Source organism: Schistocerca cancellata, chromosome 2, assembly GCF_023864275.1.
Source record: "Schistocerca cancellata isolate TAMUIC-IGC-003103 chromosome 2, iqSchCanc2.1, whole genome shotgun sequence".
NCBI lineage: Eukaryota > Metazoa > Arthropoda > Insecta > Orthoptera > Acrididae > Schistocerca > Schistocerca cancellata.
In genome coordinates this window covers 347,404,522-347,422,707 of record NC_064627.1, presented here as the reverse complement: position 1 = coordinate 347,422,707, position 18,186 = coordinate 347,404,522, and the positions used below count along the sequence as shown (strand labels likewise).

At 39.3% G+C, this 18,186-nt stretch overlaps 1 protein-coding gene across 2 annotated transcripts in view; it reads left to right on the top strand.

Annotated features, from left to right (window-relative positions):
- Positions 1-18,186, top strand: part of LOC126161739 (lysophospholipid acyltransferase 6) — a 155,046-nt gene that overhangs the window by 94,476 nt on the left and 42,384 nt on the right. The window contains exons 2-3 of one of the 2 annotated variants that reach the window (XM_049917777.1): positions 10,452-10,597; positions 15,306-15,383. In XM_049917777.1, the coding sequence (XP_049773734.1) occupies positions 10,452-10,597; positions 15,306-15,383 (224 nt within the window). The remainder of the gene's footprint in view (positions 1-10,451; positions 10,598-15,305; positions 15,384-18,186) is intronic. The other variant, XM_049917778.1, reaches the window with a different exon arrangement.

Below are 18,186 nucleotides of genomic sequence, written 5' to 3'. Positions count from 1 at the left end.
GAGAATAGAAGCTTTCGAAATGTGGTGCTACAGAAGAATGCTGAAGATTAGATGGGTAGATCACGTAACTAATGAGGAGGTATTGAATAGAATTGGGGAGAATAGGAGCTTGTAGCACAACTTGACTAGAAGAAGGGATCGGTTGGTAGGACATGTTCTGAGACATCGAGGGATCACCAATTTAGTATTGGAGGGCAGCGTGGAGGGTAAAAATCGTAGAGGGAGACCAAGAGATGAATACACTAAACAGATGCAGAAGGATGTAGGTTGCAGTAGGTACTGGGAGATGAAGAAGCTTGCACAGGATAGAGTAGCATGGAGAGCTGCATCAAACCAGTCTCAGGACTGAAGACCACAACAACCCAACAACAACAGCAACACGAAATAAAATCGTCATAACCTCTGAACGGTTTGCGTTAGGACGTTCAAACTGCACGGTTTTCCGCGGGGCATGATGGGACATCGTATACGCTTTACGGTTTGGTTTAACAACGAATCCCACTTTCATTCGGATGGGTTCGTCAGTAAGCAAAATTGACGCATTTGGTGAGGGACTGAGAATTCGCATTTCGCGATCGAGAAGTCTCTTCACCCTCAACGGCTGACTGTGTGATGTGCAATGACCAGTCACGGAATAATCGGTGCTATATTCCTTGATGACACGGTAACTACCGAACGGTACTTGACGGTTTTGTAAGGTGATTTCATCCCCATTTTCCAGAGTGACACTGATTCTGACAAGATATGGTTCGTGCTGGACGGAGCTTGACCCCATCGAAGCAGGAGAGAGTTTGATGTCCTGGAGGAGCACTTAGGGGACCGCATTCTGGATCTGGAGTACCCAGAGGCCACTGGCGCGGGCCTCGATTGACTGCCATATTCTCCGGATCTGAACACACAAGACTTCTTTTTGTGGGGCTATATTAAAGACAAAGTGTTCAGCAATAACCCCAAACCTGAAACAGCCATCCAGGAGGCCATCGACAGCATCGATGTTAGACACTTCAGCGGGTCATGACGAATTTCGCGATTCGTCTGTGCCACAGCATCGCCAATTATGGCAGGTATATCTGCTACTGCTACTGTTGGTTGGGGGATGGGTTGTTTGGGGGAAGAGACCAAACTGCGAGGTAATCGGTCTCATCGGATTAGGGAAGGACGAGGAAGGAAGTCGGCCGTGCCCTTTGGAAGGAACCATCCCGGCATTTGCCTGGAGCGATTTAGGGAAATCACGGAAAACCTAAATCAGGATGGGCGGACGCGGGATTGAACCGTCGTCCTCCCGAATGCGTGTCCAGTGTGCTAACCACTGCGCCACCTCGCTCGATTCAAGCATATCTAATACGTCATAACCTAAATCGGAATATATGACGTTGACATGTTAAATAAAGTGTGTGCACGCTGTAGTTTGTAACAAATTTACGTTTTTTTCATGTAGTTCAATAATTGTCACCAGGTATCTACTTACATACTCTGCAAGTCACCGTACGATGCGTAGCGGAGGGTATTCCGTACCATTACTAGTCATTTGCTTGCCTGTCCCACTCGCAAAGACAACGAGGGAAAAGCAACTGTATGTACACTTCCGTATGAGCCCTAACTTCTTATATCTTCGTGTTCCTCACGCGAAATGTATGTATGTAGCAGAAAAATTGTTTTGCAGTCAGCTTCAAATGTCTGTTCTCTAAATTTTCTCAACAGTGTTCTTTGAAAAGAACACCGCCTTCCGTCCAGGGATTCTCATTTCAGTTTCCGAAGTATTTCCGTAACCCTTGCGTGTTGTTCGAACCTACCGATAAGAAATCTAGCAACCCACCTCTGAATAGCTTTGATGACTTACTTTAATCCGTGCTGGTGAGTATCCTAAACACTCGAGCAATACTCAAGATTAAGTCGGACTAGTTTCCTATGTGCGGTCTGCTTTACAAACGAACAACAAAATTCTCCCAGTAAATCGAAGTGGGTCATTCGCCTTACCTTCCCGCAATCCTCACATGCTCTTCCAATGTTGTCCAGATATTTAAATAACGTGACTGTGTTTAGCCGGTCACTATTGATGCTGAAACCTAATATTACGAGTTTACTGTTCCTACTCATCCGCATTGATTAACAATATTACTAACAATGGAGGATACAGACAGGTTGCGTGCATGCAATACAGTCAACACCGAACTGAGGAAGGCTCGAGTGACAAAGATATTCCTCCCTGCGAGTTTATTTGTGTGATATTTCGCGTCATTGACTGTGAGGCCCCCACATAGTCATCAAACGTCATAATGTACAACGTTGCTACATATAAATCTGTACAAAAGGTTTAATACAAGTCATATTTAGATACAAAGATTAATTGAAATTTAATATACGTGGCTTGCAAATGTTAATATGTGCTTCTGACTTACAATTTTTGTTCTCCAGCACAGATTATATCACACTCTAAAGCTAATTTATTGCATATTTCACTGCTTAAAAAATGGTTCAAATGGCTCTGAGCACTATGGGACTTAACTTCTGAGGTCATCAGTCCCCTCGACTTAGAGCTACTTAAACCTAACTAACCTAAGGACATCACACACATCCATGCCCGAGGCAGGATTCGAACCTGCGACCGTAGCGGTCAAGCGGTTCCAGACTGTAGCGCCTAGAACCGCTCGGTCACTCCGGCCGGCTTCACTGCTTACAAAACATCGACATCCTATAATAGCATGAAGATTTTGCTGCCGAGCATAATTTCATTTTTAGTCTAGCGCAGAGAGTTAGTCCTTTTTAGTTCTTTCATTGAACAGACACATTTACGTTCAAGGAAATATTTTGTTTAAAATGCGTCCCCGGTTCGTATGGCTTCGGATATGCCCGGACTGAAGGAAAGTTGGCAGTATGAGCTACGAGCAGCGGTAAGACTTGCGGATTTAATAAGAAGTAAACAAAGAAAAACTGTGTCACAAACCGACGGAAGTAGCGCCTCTTTTGGTAAATGTGGGAACTAACGCGGAAGAAAGGTGGGTATGGTGACGGACTGATCGGTAGCGTAGCCCGATTACTAGATTGGGGTGGGAAGTTGCTATTTGGTCGCTCACTCGCAGTAGTCCTATTTGAAATGATCGTTTCAAAAACTTTGCGGGTCAATTTCAGGAAGTCCCGTTTTCCAAAGCGGTGGTTAGGCAGGAAGCTAAGAAAAAGACTTAAATTTCACGGAACATTCTGTTTTATACGACAGCAGTCTGCAAGACTATATTTCATTATACTGCCTCGTATTTTCATACACTTATCATGATGTACCGTATACAACCGCAACTTTCTCACTTGTTCCGTAATCTGCTGCAATCTGTTAACACCTATTTTTACCAACTTCTGTCCAGTATTTCGCGTATTTTTCTGAAAGTGTATTTACGATGCACTTCATGGAAATTTTTATGATTAATCTTAGCATACGCACTTCCTAACCAAATTTTAGTGCATTACAAAATATGTATATTAAGAAGACCACCTCTGAAAACAGTGGTAAGGGATACTCGATAAGAAACATGATACATGATGTCCTTTATTCATATTAGTTTATAACTTCACGATAAAACGAGAAATGGCAGCTCTGTCTCAAATTTCAGATTCTCGCTAATGGCAATTTTGGTCAGGACCTGTGCATGTAAATAGTGGTATTAAGTGCAAAAAACATAGGTGCTAAGTAGTAGAATAATAACATCTGCAGTGTTCGCCCTGTAAAAATGCCTTTTCAGGGACGTGCTGTACAAATCTGCGGATTATGTAGATGCATTAACTACGCGTTACATAAAGATCCTGAATATGTTCTTGAGCGCAAATGCCCCTCAAAATTTATTGCCAGTAAGGTAAATGTAAAGACTCCTTTAAGCAAGAAAACAGTATTGTGTTCTTCACCATTGTTTACATGACAGTATTATGAGAGACGCCAAGAGCCAACCTTGACATTGTGCTAAATAATATATTCATTTTTACGTTGTCATACATCATTATGACATGTAGAGACAGCAAAGGACCTGGAAGAGCAACTGAACGGAATGGACAGTGTATTGAAAGGAGGATATAAGATGAACATCAACAAAAGCTAAACGAGGATAATGGAATGTAGTCGAATTAAATCGGGTGATGCTGTGGGAATTAGATTAGGAAATGAGACACTTAAAGTAGTAAAGGAGTTTTGCTATCTGAGGAAAAGTTTGCAATGAAAAATAGGGGTCGCTTTGATTTTTTGCGCGTTGGTGCATATTACATTATATGTTGCTGCATATGAAACTTAACAAACATATCTAATTTTTCCTTAGACTTGTCTGTATTTGTCACCAATCTCGACAAAATCGATCTGATTTCCCACACTCATTTGCGACTACGCCACGCCAGCGATTAAACCAGAGTGAAATATCCATAACACTCCTCGTATTTCAAAAACAGTTCGACGTATCGAAACGAAATTTCGGCAAATGATAGAAAGCGAAGAAGAGAGTATTTTACCATATGGTTATTATGCAAAATTTTGTTATCTGCTATGTTGTCGCACTAACGACAGGCTCAAGGACGCAAAAGCTTCATATATGTCGATGACCTTGCTCTTGCTGCCCAGGGCAATCGGTTTGAGGATGTAGATATAATGTTTACACACGGTCTACAACAGCTTGGTACTTTCTTCAGCATTCTTCTGTAGCACCACATTTCGAAAGCTTCTAGTCTCTTCTTGTCTAAGCTATTTATCGTCCTTTGGTTCTTTCTATGAAAAGAATCAACTCGCACCCAGTCCTAAGAAAACGCAAGGGTGTTCACTCCATCTGAAAAATAAACAAGCTGACAGGAAACTTGAAATACTCTGGAATGGATTTGCACTAGAATATTGTACCTTCCCCACACAACACTGTGCGGATGCGATGAATTTCAGACAACCCGGCATCTCTTCAAACGTAACTCATGCCCAACCGGCTGTACTAAGGACTTAACGTCTGCCACACCCAATGCTATCAAAGTTGCCCAAATCTGGGTGAATACTTATTACCGAGAATATCCTTTTTCATAAGCTACTGACTTGCATTTCCTCGCTTAATAAACTTCATAAAACTGTTTCAGAATTCTCTTTCAATTGCGGCTGCACAAAATGTTAGGTGACACTGTGTAAACTCCGCTGTGTTTTGGCAAAAGAAGCAAATTTTAACATGGCAGCAAGAGAAATATGTAGGTTTCGTTCAAAATTCGTCATTCACGACGCTTCTCTGAAAGTTACAAATCGTTGACAAGCCAAGTGAAAATAAATCGCTGCATTTTCAGCGAACTTCTTTTTAGGCACTAATTACAGCAGAGATGTCCGTCTCTTAGCGTAGAGGTAGCGTTACCGCCTACCACGCAGGGGGTTCGGGTTAGATTCCCGGCATGTCGCCGATGTGGCGTCACCTAAAAAGGAGTTGCAGTACGGTGGCCGAACTCCTCCGAAAGGGGCCTCCCAGCCAACAATGCCATACGATCATTTCATTTCATTACAGCAGAGGTGACAGTAGATGTTTTGGAACAATCACCATGCAAGTGTGGATGTGGAGGGCCTTTACTTAACATTTACAAAAAAAATGTGAGCGTAGGCTTTAGTTTAGAATTACGCTTCCCCTCCAGCGCCCATCATGTCCTCTATAGGGCCTGCTCGTAACCCTCACCACTGCCACTCTCCCTTTGCGTGCCCCGCCGACTGCGCATATACTGGCCACAGTATTCTGCGCGGACTGTGACCATTGAATGACATTAACAATTGTATTGTTATTGTTGCGGTCTTCAATCCCAAGACTGGTTTGTAGCAGCTCTCCACACTAGTCTATCCTGTGTAAGCCTCTTAACTTCTACTTAAGTAGTAGACCTACTACAAGCTGCATCAATTTGAATCTGCTTCCCGTAATCAACCTTATAAATATCACCCCCCCCCCCCCCCCCGACACGAACATGGTTCCTTCATTCCCAGAGTGGCGATTTTTGATGCCTGAGGATGTGTCCTATCAATTGATCCATCCTTTTAGTAAAATTGTGCCCAGCCACAAACAAATCGAAATTTATGAATCAAAGCCTTGTGAAATAACTTGCCAATGATCAGGTACACGGGAGAAATCTAACAATTCTTTCTTCTTATTGTTAAGTTGGGTTAGGCACATAGGTACACGAAGATGAACTGTCAGATGGACAGTTTACTATCTCATTTGCCATCCAACATGCCTTCAACATATTTCTAAAAAATGAAAACTTAACAGTTCGCATTTACCATTTCCAGCTAATTATAGCTTTTATACAGCTCATCTTGATGTACTTAACTGTCTGCCATAATTCAACTCAACAATAAGAAGTAAAAATTTATAGATTTCTCTTATTCATTCACAACTTATTTTATACACTGAAAACCCAAAGAAACTGCTAATATCATGTAGGGACCCCGCGAACACGCAAAAGTGCTGCAACACTATATGGCATGAACTCGACTAATGTCTGAAGTAGTGCTGGAGGGAATTTACACTATGAATCCTTGAGGGCTGTTCATAAATACGTAAGAGTACGAGGGGGTGGAGAGCTCTTCTGAACAGCACGTTGCAAGGCATCCCCGATATGCTCAATAATGTTCATGTCTGGGGAGTCTAGTGGCCAGTGTAAGTGTTTAAACTCAGAAGAGTGCTCCTGAAGCCGCTCCGTAGCAGTTCTGGATGTATGGGGTGTCACATTGTCTTGCTGGAATTGCCCAAGTCCTTCGGAATGCACAATGAACATGAATGGATGCAGGTGATCAGACAGGATGCTTACGTACATGTCACCTGTCAGTCGTATCACTGCACAGGCCCCACACCATTACAGAGCCTCCACCAGCTTAACAGTCCCCTGTTGACATGCAGGGTCCGTGGATACATCTTCTTGTCTCCATATCTGTACACATCCATCTGCTCGATACAATTTGAAATGAGACTAATTTGACCAAGCAGTATGTTTCCAGTCCTCAACAGTCCAATGCTGATGTTGACGGGCCCAGGCGAGGTGTAAAACTGTGTGTCGTGCAGTCATCAAGAGTACCCGAGTCGGTCTTCGACTCCGAAAGCACATATCAATGATGTTTTGTTTAATGGTTCACACGCTGACACTTGTTGAGGACCCAGCATTGAAATCTGCAGCAGTTTACGGAAGGATTGCACTTCTGTCATGTTGAGCGATCCTCTTCAGCTTTCAATGGTCCCGTTCTTGCAGGATCTTTTTCCGGCTGCAGTAGTGTCAGAGAATTGATGTTTTACTGGATTCCTGTTATTCACATTACACTCGTGAAATGGTCATCCATGAAAATCGCCACTTCATCACTACCTCGGAGATGTGGTATCCCTTTGCTTGTATGTTCAAACTCACTTAAATCTTGATGACATGCCATTGTAGCAGTACTAGCCAATGTAACAACTGCACCAGACACTTGTCTTATGTAAGTGTTGCCGACCACAGTGCCATGTTGTGCCTGTCTGCATATCTCTGTATTTGAATACACATGCCTATACCAGTTTCTTTGGTGATTCAGTGTACAATATCTGCTTCCTTGAATCAGTTCAACACCATGAAAGCCTGTTGAGCGACTGTACTTCATAATGATCACAGTGACACCAAAAAGTATGACCTCTTGTCAGTGAAGAGTCATTTTACTGAATTATTCTTGACAAATGAGTTAAAGATTTCATTTTTCTTGTGTATTTAATATTCTCTTGACATTTTAAATCTTCTTAAGGATGTGATTCATTGCTGTTACGTGGAAACATGCCTAATTTATCTCACATAACTTAAAAGTAAAACGTGGATCTTTACACATTCTTGTTGTCACCAGTCATGGAAGAAATCTGCCTTCAGTATCTAATATACATAATTTACCAAAATGATTTTGCCTGACTTGGAGGGCTTCCTGAGGGTATCTTGAAGAACAAATCTGAGTAGGAACCTATGTCTTGAAACGTCATCCAAGAACACTATAGAGTGTTAAAATTGTGGGAATAGGACTCCTTTGGCACCAAATGTTTGTTTGTTTGTTTGTTGACCTATTGCCACAGCCTCCCCCTTATTGCTCCCATGGGAAGGAAACAATATAATGTAGTCAGGTGTTTTTATTTTAAGGAAATGATTTAATAGTCAGTATTATATAGGCTTTTAACTGGGATATGGAACTTCTTTATGACTGCTTATAAGTCATCATTTGTCTTCCAAAATATTAAAAACACTCCATACTTCAAAGTCTAGTCACATCCCGCACTCCCTCAACACCTAAAAAGAATTGTAATGGTGCCTTTGCCTTTCACAGCAGTGCTGTGTCTACAAGCCCAAATTTGCTGCCAAAGGTATGGCCTAGCAGTTGGCATTAGTCCATATATTTTGATGCTCTATAGCATCTTTGGACAATATTTTCAGAGAAGGCTTTCTATTCTCAATCTGTTTCTCAAGACACTCACTACAATGTCTTAAAGTTTGTCAGAGTTGTATTCTTACATCCTGTATAGTATACAGAGCCTAATAAGCAAATTCCTTTCTTGCTACCTTTCCTTGTCATTTACCACTAATTTGTGTGGTGAAATGAGCAGTGCTCAAATGAGCTTACTGTGTTATAATAGATTAAGTAGGATTTTGAGGAAGAACTGTACTGACACTTTCAGCATTCTCTTATTTTCTTTTTTATTATTTCATGTACATCTGCATACACTTCTACTGATAACACTTAGCAGTATTGCCTTTTTTCTATAGCCCTCATCAGATGTAAAAGAAAACCAAATGAACTAAAAACGTATAACAACATAGAAGAAGAAGCCTGAAAGTATGATACCATTATTACTAGATAAGAAGCACATGCATCTGTGTTATGAGGCATATTGTACTGCTATAAGTGGTATGACACTTTAGTCTCCTCCTTATGTAATGTTATTTACATTTCTAGTTTTGGTTCCCATTTCCAGAATTGGTGGTGGCTGCAGATGACCGCCAAAACTACTAATTGTAACAGTACAACAGTGATTATCATCCAGCAAATAAAAGAATAAAAACTCCTATTTTTTCGTTATATTCTTTTGGTTAAGTTTCATATTTCATGGATCGTTTCTATGATTAATCATAATGATTTGGAAAGAGATGTTTTACGTTTCCATTAACCTAACAACAGTTTCTTCCCAAGATGAAGATTATGTCATATTTCATTAACTCCTCTGATGTCTTGATTTTTGTATTTAGACTCTAATGCACTGTCATAAATTTCAACCTAGGTGGTGTATGTTTCACACGATAGAGTCTACTGTGTGGTAAAATCAATGTGAAAATGTTCTTGAACAAGACCTATGCTCTTTTTTTTCCATCTCAAACAACAAGTTTTGCACTTTTTAGTCAAGTGTGAATCTCCTGTTGGCTACAACAGATTCACTAATCAAAGTGAGGCATCAACGGTGCTGCATCAACTTATTCATACAGGGTTCACTATCTACAGAACTATGCACAAATCAAGGCTTGGCATATGCAGAAAATTAGGTCAAAATTTCAAAAACAAGAATTGTCAGTATGTCTCCTGTCTATGACATTTCAAGCTCTACTTTGTAGATAACTTTTCAAAAACTGGAGTGTTATTGCAATCTTGATCCTCATGACTTTCACTCTGCAATCTTGATCCTCATGACTTTCACTCTGCTTTGCTGTATTGTCTGTCAATGCAGTATTAGTATCTTTATTTCTCTGTTCTTTCTGTTTGATGTAATACTTGTTTGCATGGTTTTTGTTTACATTGATATAAAATTCAAAATAAAATCAGAATGATATATACAGAATACAGTATTACATCTTGAATGATAAAATTATATCTGTAGGAGAACAGATTACTACTAACCAAATAAGAGGTGATGAGCAGAGGCCAGCCCAACACTGCCATCTGATGCTATTAGTAATTTTTTTGTCCTTTCTACATGCCTATCTATTGCTTAGTGCCTCTCCTGTTTGGTGAGCAGTAATCTACCATTATAGTACATACATTTTATTTTCTTTCATTGCAAAATTATGATGTTAGTAGAATATTATTTAGAAGAAGCATGTACAATATTAAACTGATGTATCACTTTCTGTCATAAAGATAAAATTAAGAGAATGTGCACATTGTATAGGTGGAACTGAAGTACAGTTTAAATTTTTGTAGATTCAGTCATTTTGTAAAATCAAAGTTTTTCATAAGCTACGTGTACTGTTCATAACAAAAAACTGTTTGTAGTAGTAATCCATCACAGCATGTTTTTTACTAGATGCAGATAAAAATTATTTGTGGGCTATGTATTAATCTGGGCCACTAAACAGAAACTTGGAGGCCCTGAACAAATAATGTTGCTCTAGTTAGACATGTTGCCTTCTTCTGTCATAACATGTACTCACAAAAACTTCTTGAATGTTGAGTAACTGTGGTATTAACAGTAATTTGTAATTTTTAGGTTAATTTTCTGGTCAGCCAATTCCTTGCTCTGGCATTGGCACCACTATTTAGAAGTGTTTTCCATCCATCAAGCACCAGCCCAGCAACCCGCCATGCATTTGGATTGTTCTTGGGGCTTGCATTTGGGTACTTCTGTTTTGGCAAGTAAGTTCTGTGTTGCAGTATCAATGAGAAGCACTAGTAGCTTGTGAGATTCTCTTTTGCATTTACATTTCTAATACCAATATGCACTGCAGCATATAACTGAATATTTATTCCATCCTATGCCCTCAAAGCATCCTGGATTATAAATGAATTTAAATGAAAATTTTTTATTTGAATTTTTTTTTCTGTTCAGCTTCAGCTTTGTAATAAAAAGAAGAAAGAACCAAAAATACTCTGTCTGTAGAAACTAGAGGGCAGCTATCAAACTCAACCTCCCCCCCTTCCTCCTCCCCCCCCCCCTCCCACACTCCATCACTTTGTTGCTTTATAGCCAGAGAGTGGATGAAGGTGGGATGGTGTGAGGTGAATTCACGTTTGTTCCATATCAAATGGCAGTAAAGGTATTAAAATTCATTTTTCAACAATAATAATATGGAGGAGGAAGAGTAGTTGAGTTGAGGATCAGGTCCAGTCCTGGGAAGCAATTAACTGCAAAAACTAAAGATGGTTCAATTAAAAGGAGACTTTTGCATAGAATTTCAGTTCCATTGATTGCAGCATTTGAAGTTTGTAGCTAACACATTCACTGTTTTGCTATGACACCTGATGTACATTACTTACATTTGCCCCACACTTTCTTCATCTTAATTCCTTTGATAGTGAACAAGAAAACTCTATTTTTTGGCTATGAACCCTCTTCAAAGCTCAGTTAAATAGTATGATAGATCAGGAGTTGTATCCAGATCTTTGCCTTTGCAAGAAACATTCTATCAGCTGATCCACCCAAGCATGCCCCCCTCTCCCACCCTATTCTAATTCAGAGTTTCAGTCCACCAACTGGTTTCTCCTCTACTTTCCCAAACCATACTTTATAGTACAACTTACTGAGTAAAGAAAGGTACTTTCAAGGTGAAGCTTTCAGTGGGGCATAATATATTAGACTAACTCAGATGACCAAATTAGTTGTGTTACCTGTGAAATGCAAAGAGTGGCATTAGAATCTTCCTAAATAATATTGTCTTGATCTGTGATAAAACTTAATTTCACCATGCTCTTTGTTGCAACTTCATTTTACAGATTTATTTCAATGTTTTCTGTACCTCTTCAAAAGAGGTCTATGTACTATTTCCATTTCATTTTGTCATAAGGCTGAGGTACTTGGATACATTGAGAAAGTGGCCAATGCCACAGCTGAATGCAGATGTTGACTACATCAGCCCAACCGTCTGGCAATCTGTCACATAAATGTGGAGTGCTATCTCAATTTCAATTTGACACAATTTCGCATAGTAAAACTTGAAAGCTTAATATTTCTCTCCTGTTAAGTGTTTGAATGTTTCATGAACTTACAAATAATCCTGGATAAACACTTCAAAAGTTTTGAAAAGGGAATGCAAAATCTTACTTTACAAAATATTCACCTTCACATATTCACTAATTATTTTACTTCAGCTTATGTTGTCTAGTACGTTGATATCAGCTTTATAAAGCCTCCATTATTTGCATTCTTGGAAAGGTCATACAGATTTCTTTTGTCTGTGACAAGAGAAAAATCACTTGGTGCCATGGATTATAGAGTAAACTTAAAAAGTACGTACTTATCAAAAATATTAATGTCTTAGTTATGTAAGTGTCACTTAAAATACCATTCACAGGCCCTAGCAGGTTCCCCAGTACCTTCTGACTGCCATGTTATTCTCAGCCATTGGCATCATTGGACATGGTATGGAGGATTGTAGGGTCAGCATCTGATCCCTTGGCCATTATCACTTTTCGTGACTTTGAGACACTAATACTCAGCCAAATAGCTCCTCATTTGGCATCATGAGATTGAGTGCACCCTGTTCCAGTGTTCCAACCAAGGAAAAATCCCTACCAGTTCCAGGAATTGAACACGGGTCCTCCGCAAGGTGGCCAGCTGTAGTGACAACTCAGCTAAGGAGGCTGGCAGTGTCAGAGTTATAATATAAGAAAATGTGTTCCATAATACAGTAACATACTACACAGCATTAGTCTTTGGACCTTCACATATTCACTAACTGTTCATCAGCTTATGTAGTCCAGTTCATCATCTCTTATTGTAAAGCCTCCACTATATGCATTCATGGAAAGGTAATTGTCATTTATTTTGTTTGTAACAAAGCCATTTTCAGTTTTTCTAACCTGTAGCCACTACTATTTGGTCAGCATTCCAATTTCCTGGAAATAGTTTGGAATAACATATTCCAACATCTTAATCAGTGGTTACAACCCTGCTTTACACCTGTTTGATTGTGACAGTGCGTTCACTTGCACTGGAGAAAGTACACATCATTATTGGTATACACTCCTGACATTCTTCACTCTACTGTAATCATGAATGCTACCTTTAACACATGAAATTCATAGTGCTTTGCCACCATTTTCTGGAGTAGACACTGAGGCATCCATGGGCTATGAACTTTTCTAACTTGATGACTCTCTTGCAACATGTTAGTCTTTATGTAGATTGGTGCTGACCTTTACCTCATCTTATCTTGTGATGATCTGTTCATTTCTACAAATCTGCTACACACAACATCCACTGTAACATGTTTACATAATTTAATTTTTATCTGCCCCTACAATTTGTCTCTTTGAGACCCCTTCCAGTAGCAAATTAGCTGTTCTTGAATGCTGTACCAAATGTTTCACTAACCAGTCCCACATGCAGATGTCTCACTAACCAGTCCCATTTGTTGGTACTGTTGTTCCAACCATTTTATTTTCTATTGTTTTCTAATAATTTTTCAGTTTGTAATTTGTCAGTATAAAATGTCTTACTGCTAGATGCTGTAACTGATTTTCACATTCTTTTATTTCTGAATTCATTGAATCAGTGAAATACCATGGTCTTGAATGGAAAAGAATCCCTTAATATCAAATACAGATATTCAAGCCATCTATTTGTTCTTGTGCTAAATTTTAAATCCTAAACATTCATCCCGGTGGAATAATCTTGTTTCCGTTACTGCTTCTAACAGCCATGCATTTTTGGAACATGTAACAGTAGATTAGAATCACACTGCACTGTCATTCGTCTTTGCAACTGTTGCTCAGAACTCAGGCATCATGTTTTTATGAGGAAACTTTACATTTTCTATTGACTGAGAAAAACACAATCATTTGGTGAGTTGCTAAACCAACTTTTACAGACACTTTGTAACATAGCAAAAGCTAAAGAGAGATTTTGAGTTTAAAATCCTAGCACACTGCCCAGAGACATAATATTGAACCTTCCATTAATAGCTAAACAATAATATGCGTAACATAACTCAAACAAAAAATCTTACTTTTCTCTTTTTTGTGCAGAAAAGGATATTCCAAACACATTAAATTACCATAACTGCTTTCCCTTGCAGCTCTATTTTATTGACATTTCTGTATATCATTCATATTTGTTTGTGTGTGTGTGTGTGTGTGTGTGTGTGTGTGTGTGTGTGTATTTTCTGTTTTTGAGTGTTACATATTTTTTATGTGCATCAAAAGGAAAATTCACTAGAGAAAACTATGTAGTTGCCATTACTTAACTTTCACAATGAGAAGTTCTTCATACTGTTAATAGATCCACATAAAAGTACTATAACCTGCCCTGGATTTTTTAAATTTGAGTTCATTCCACAGGAAGGAAAAAGGGATAGATTGGGGAACGTTAGAAAGAGGGGGCAGGTCAGAGACCCCTGGATGAGAGGGACCCATCTGTCGTGAGGACATAGGGAGACAAAGATCAATTTCAACATCTTTAATATACATCCTTCCAGATTTAATTCAAAGTAACATTTTTTAGCTGAAGTGCACTTGCTTTGTCAGTGGCTCTAGTGTTGCATGCTGAAGTTGGCATTTAATTGCTGCTGGTCATTGCCAACGACCAACTGGGTGATAACATATGGTAACCAATGGAAATTGTTGAATCTAATGATGTCTTTTGGCAGAAGAAAAAAAATTGATTACATGTGTACATATTGAGAGCACCAGAATAACTTTTACTGATCTGCTTGTTACAAATTTTAAGGTTGATTACTGATATTCGTACTTATTTGATGAGTGTAAAAAACTAAATGTACTGGCAGAATGACCTGTAGTGTAGCCCAAGGCCTACGTTAGGTTAGTGTGATAGTTTGCTTTTGAGTTGGCAAAGCCAACTAACCTCAACATGAAAATACATTTGCTGCTATAGACTGCTGTCTCTTGAAGCCCAAGATACACATTCATCACTATACCCTAGCCTACATGTATATTTTATTTCCAGTTTTGCCAAAAATTGCAGCAATGTAATTAAAGTCTAACTAAAAGGAACAATGTACTGTCAACTATAACAACAAACCGTAGAAAATTGTGAACAATCATTCTAATTCACTACTAACAACTGACTCGTAATTCATTGTACTTAGTTCCCATAGTCCAGCACACGCGTAGTTACCAACATCAGCATGCAAAGCAACAGTGGACATCATGAGTGCACTTTTACCTTTCTTGTAGTTAGTTTCCTTAGGTGACGATTTATGGTCCAAAATCTTATGAAGTAGGCCTAATCTCTGATACTATGTGACAGTGCTAGCCTATTTGCCTAAACATTTATTATTTTTGCTGTTAAATTAAATGTGCACCATATTTGTGTGCGTGTGCGCACGCACACCACTTGATTGATAGCCTTGTACCACATTAATTGGTCATTATTTTTCCTTCACAGGCATGCGCTACACATTGCAGGTTTACCTGCACTTTGCTACATTGTCATGCGGACACAGGATCCCCATATTATGCAAAGGTGAGAATTATTTATGTAACAAGTATAACTTCCATTATGTTAACAATTCTATTACCATTACTTTACAATGAGAAAAATGTAAACTGTTGAAGACCATTTGGAATCTCTTTGAAAAAGAATTACAGTGATATAATGTAGGAAAAGACAGATTGCTACTTTCTGTAAGACAGATTGCTACTTTCTGTGAGGAGGACACATCACACACACACACACACACACACACAAACACACACACACACACACGACACCACATGCACACATGACTGCCAACTCCAGAATCTCAGGCCAGAATGCAAAACCATGTGGAAAGCAAGTAACAATCTGGAGGGGGGCAGAGAAGGGGAAAGGATAGTAGTGTACAGGTGGGGAGAGAGACGAACGCTGTCTGGTGAGTGTGCAGGGACTAGACGGGCAACAGGTGTGGCATCAGGAGGTTATGGGGCAGGGAGGTTGGGAAAAAGGGAGCAACAAAGGAAAGGAGCGGGTCAAGATGGGCAGATGCATTGTCAGAGGACTGCAAATAAATAGGGTGGGAAATGAGAATGGGGAGGACGTTATAGGATTGGGTGGTGGATCTGGGGACAGTATGTTGTCATAGGTTGAGGCTGGGCTGGACAACCCCATTGCTGAGTAACTCCCCCAACACAGAGCTCTTCATTTCAGTAAGCGCTTCACACGCTGTGGCGTCTGGATCACCAGGGAAGTGTGTTAGGACCCTTGCTGTTCATGTTGTATATTAATGACCTGGCAGACAATATTAATATTAATAGTATCTACATGATTTCTGCAGATGATGCAGTAATTTATAATAAAGGGCTATCTGAAAAAAACTCCATAAATATCCAGCAATATACATTTTTAAAAGTACTGGAATCTAAAATTGTGCACATAACAAAATGCAGAAAAACAGTACCCTATGACCAAAATATCAGTTAGTCACAACTGGAATCAGTCGGCTTATACAAATACCTGGGTATATCAATTTGCAGTGGTGTGAAATGAAATGTTGACATAAGCTCAGTTACAAGTAAATAAAATGGCAAATTGCTCTTAATTGGTTGAATACTGGAAAAATGCAGTCAGTTTATAAAAGTGTGTGCTCACAATTCCCATGTGCAACCAATCTTATAAAACTGATAAAGTGTGGGGACCTATACCAATTTAGACTAACAGGGGGGCAGCAGAAAGAGTAATGAGGCTTGTTTAGCTCTTGTGAGAGCATCACAGAAATTTTGAAAGAACCTGTATTGGCTGTCTCTTGGAGGTAGACACCAATTATGCAGCAAAAGCCAAAGTTTGAAGAAACAATACTAAGTGACAAATCTAGGAATATACTTCAGATCTCTGTGTGTCACTTCTGTAGACTGCAAAAACAAGTTAGACTAATTACAGCACGCAGTGAGGCAATTAAATAGTCATTATTCCTGCACTGCATGTGCAGTTGGAATAGGAGGAAACCCCAATGCTTAGTAGTTACAATGCTAAGTAGTTACTACAGGCATTCCATGGTGATTTATGGAGTTTGTATGTACATGAGGATGTAATGTGCATTGCAGAATTGGTGATAAACAGCACCTGTTAATTTATCCGGACAATGTATGACCATATGAATCTGTCACCCACATTTTCTGTCTACACATGATAACAAAAGTGAACCTGGTGCCTCGTGTTATTTTGGTTGTTCTACTGAGTTACTGATTCCATTTTACAACTCCAATGAACACCAGAAAGCACACCATTAATCACTCATGATGAAGAAACCTGACAGATCACCTTGCTTCCACTGTTGCTTGAGGATTTGCATCTGCTCACATGTAGTTAATGTGGTTTTTTTTTTTATGAGTATTCCATTCCATGAGAATCCTTTAATTTCAGTTTTACAATTTTTTATCCTCAATGGAATAAATAATCTTGTTCTGATGCTAGCAAATCTGAAAATGGTATTTACAGACTGGCTGACGAAAGTGTTAAGTCTGATGATAGTATAACTGCATTTCAGACCTTGTGAGTTTTTCTCAGTTTTCAAATTGGATTTTGTCTTTTCAGTATATTAACCCTTTCGTGAGCCGTGGGAAACATGCTTCCTACTACAATGAGCTCGCTCCTAGTCCCATGGGATTCACAGTTCCTACCTCTGTATGGTGCTACCACCTAGTATAGGGTACTACATCCAATTGGAAGTTACCGCCGTTTTTGCTGTACCTTCACGCAGAGGCATTGTATAGCTGAGTGTTGCTCTGTAGAGGAGCCTTTCAGTGCTGTTTGTGTGACATTTTGTGATTTTTTTTTCTTCAAAGCTATAGTATAAGTACTTTTGATTTACCCAAATTTATGAAGGAAAAAAAAGTAAAATTGGAATGAAGAGAATTCCAGTTTGAAACAAAAGGAGCCATTTCTGCAGTAAAATGGATGGATAACTGTCCAGTCACTTTCCTGTCCTCAATTCATGACCCATGAGAAACAGCCACAGTGAAAAGGAAAAACAAGGATGGTACTAGTACAGAGATTTCTTGTCCTGAAGTTGTGGCAGAATACAACAAAATAATGGGTGGTGTCGATAAGTTTGATCATTTATGAGAAAGGTATGCTTTTGGCAGACGTTCTGTAAAATGGTGGCACAGAATATTTTATTTCCTGGTGGATGTTGCTGCAGTGAACTGTTTTATCCTGTGGAAAATAAGTAAAAGAGAAAGTGGACAGCATGATCAGCTCACATACATGATTCATCTAGCCAGACAATTGATCACTGGCTTCTCATCCCAAAAAAGGAGTAGAGAGTAACCTGTCTTTCTGGCAAAAAGGG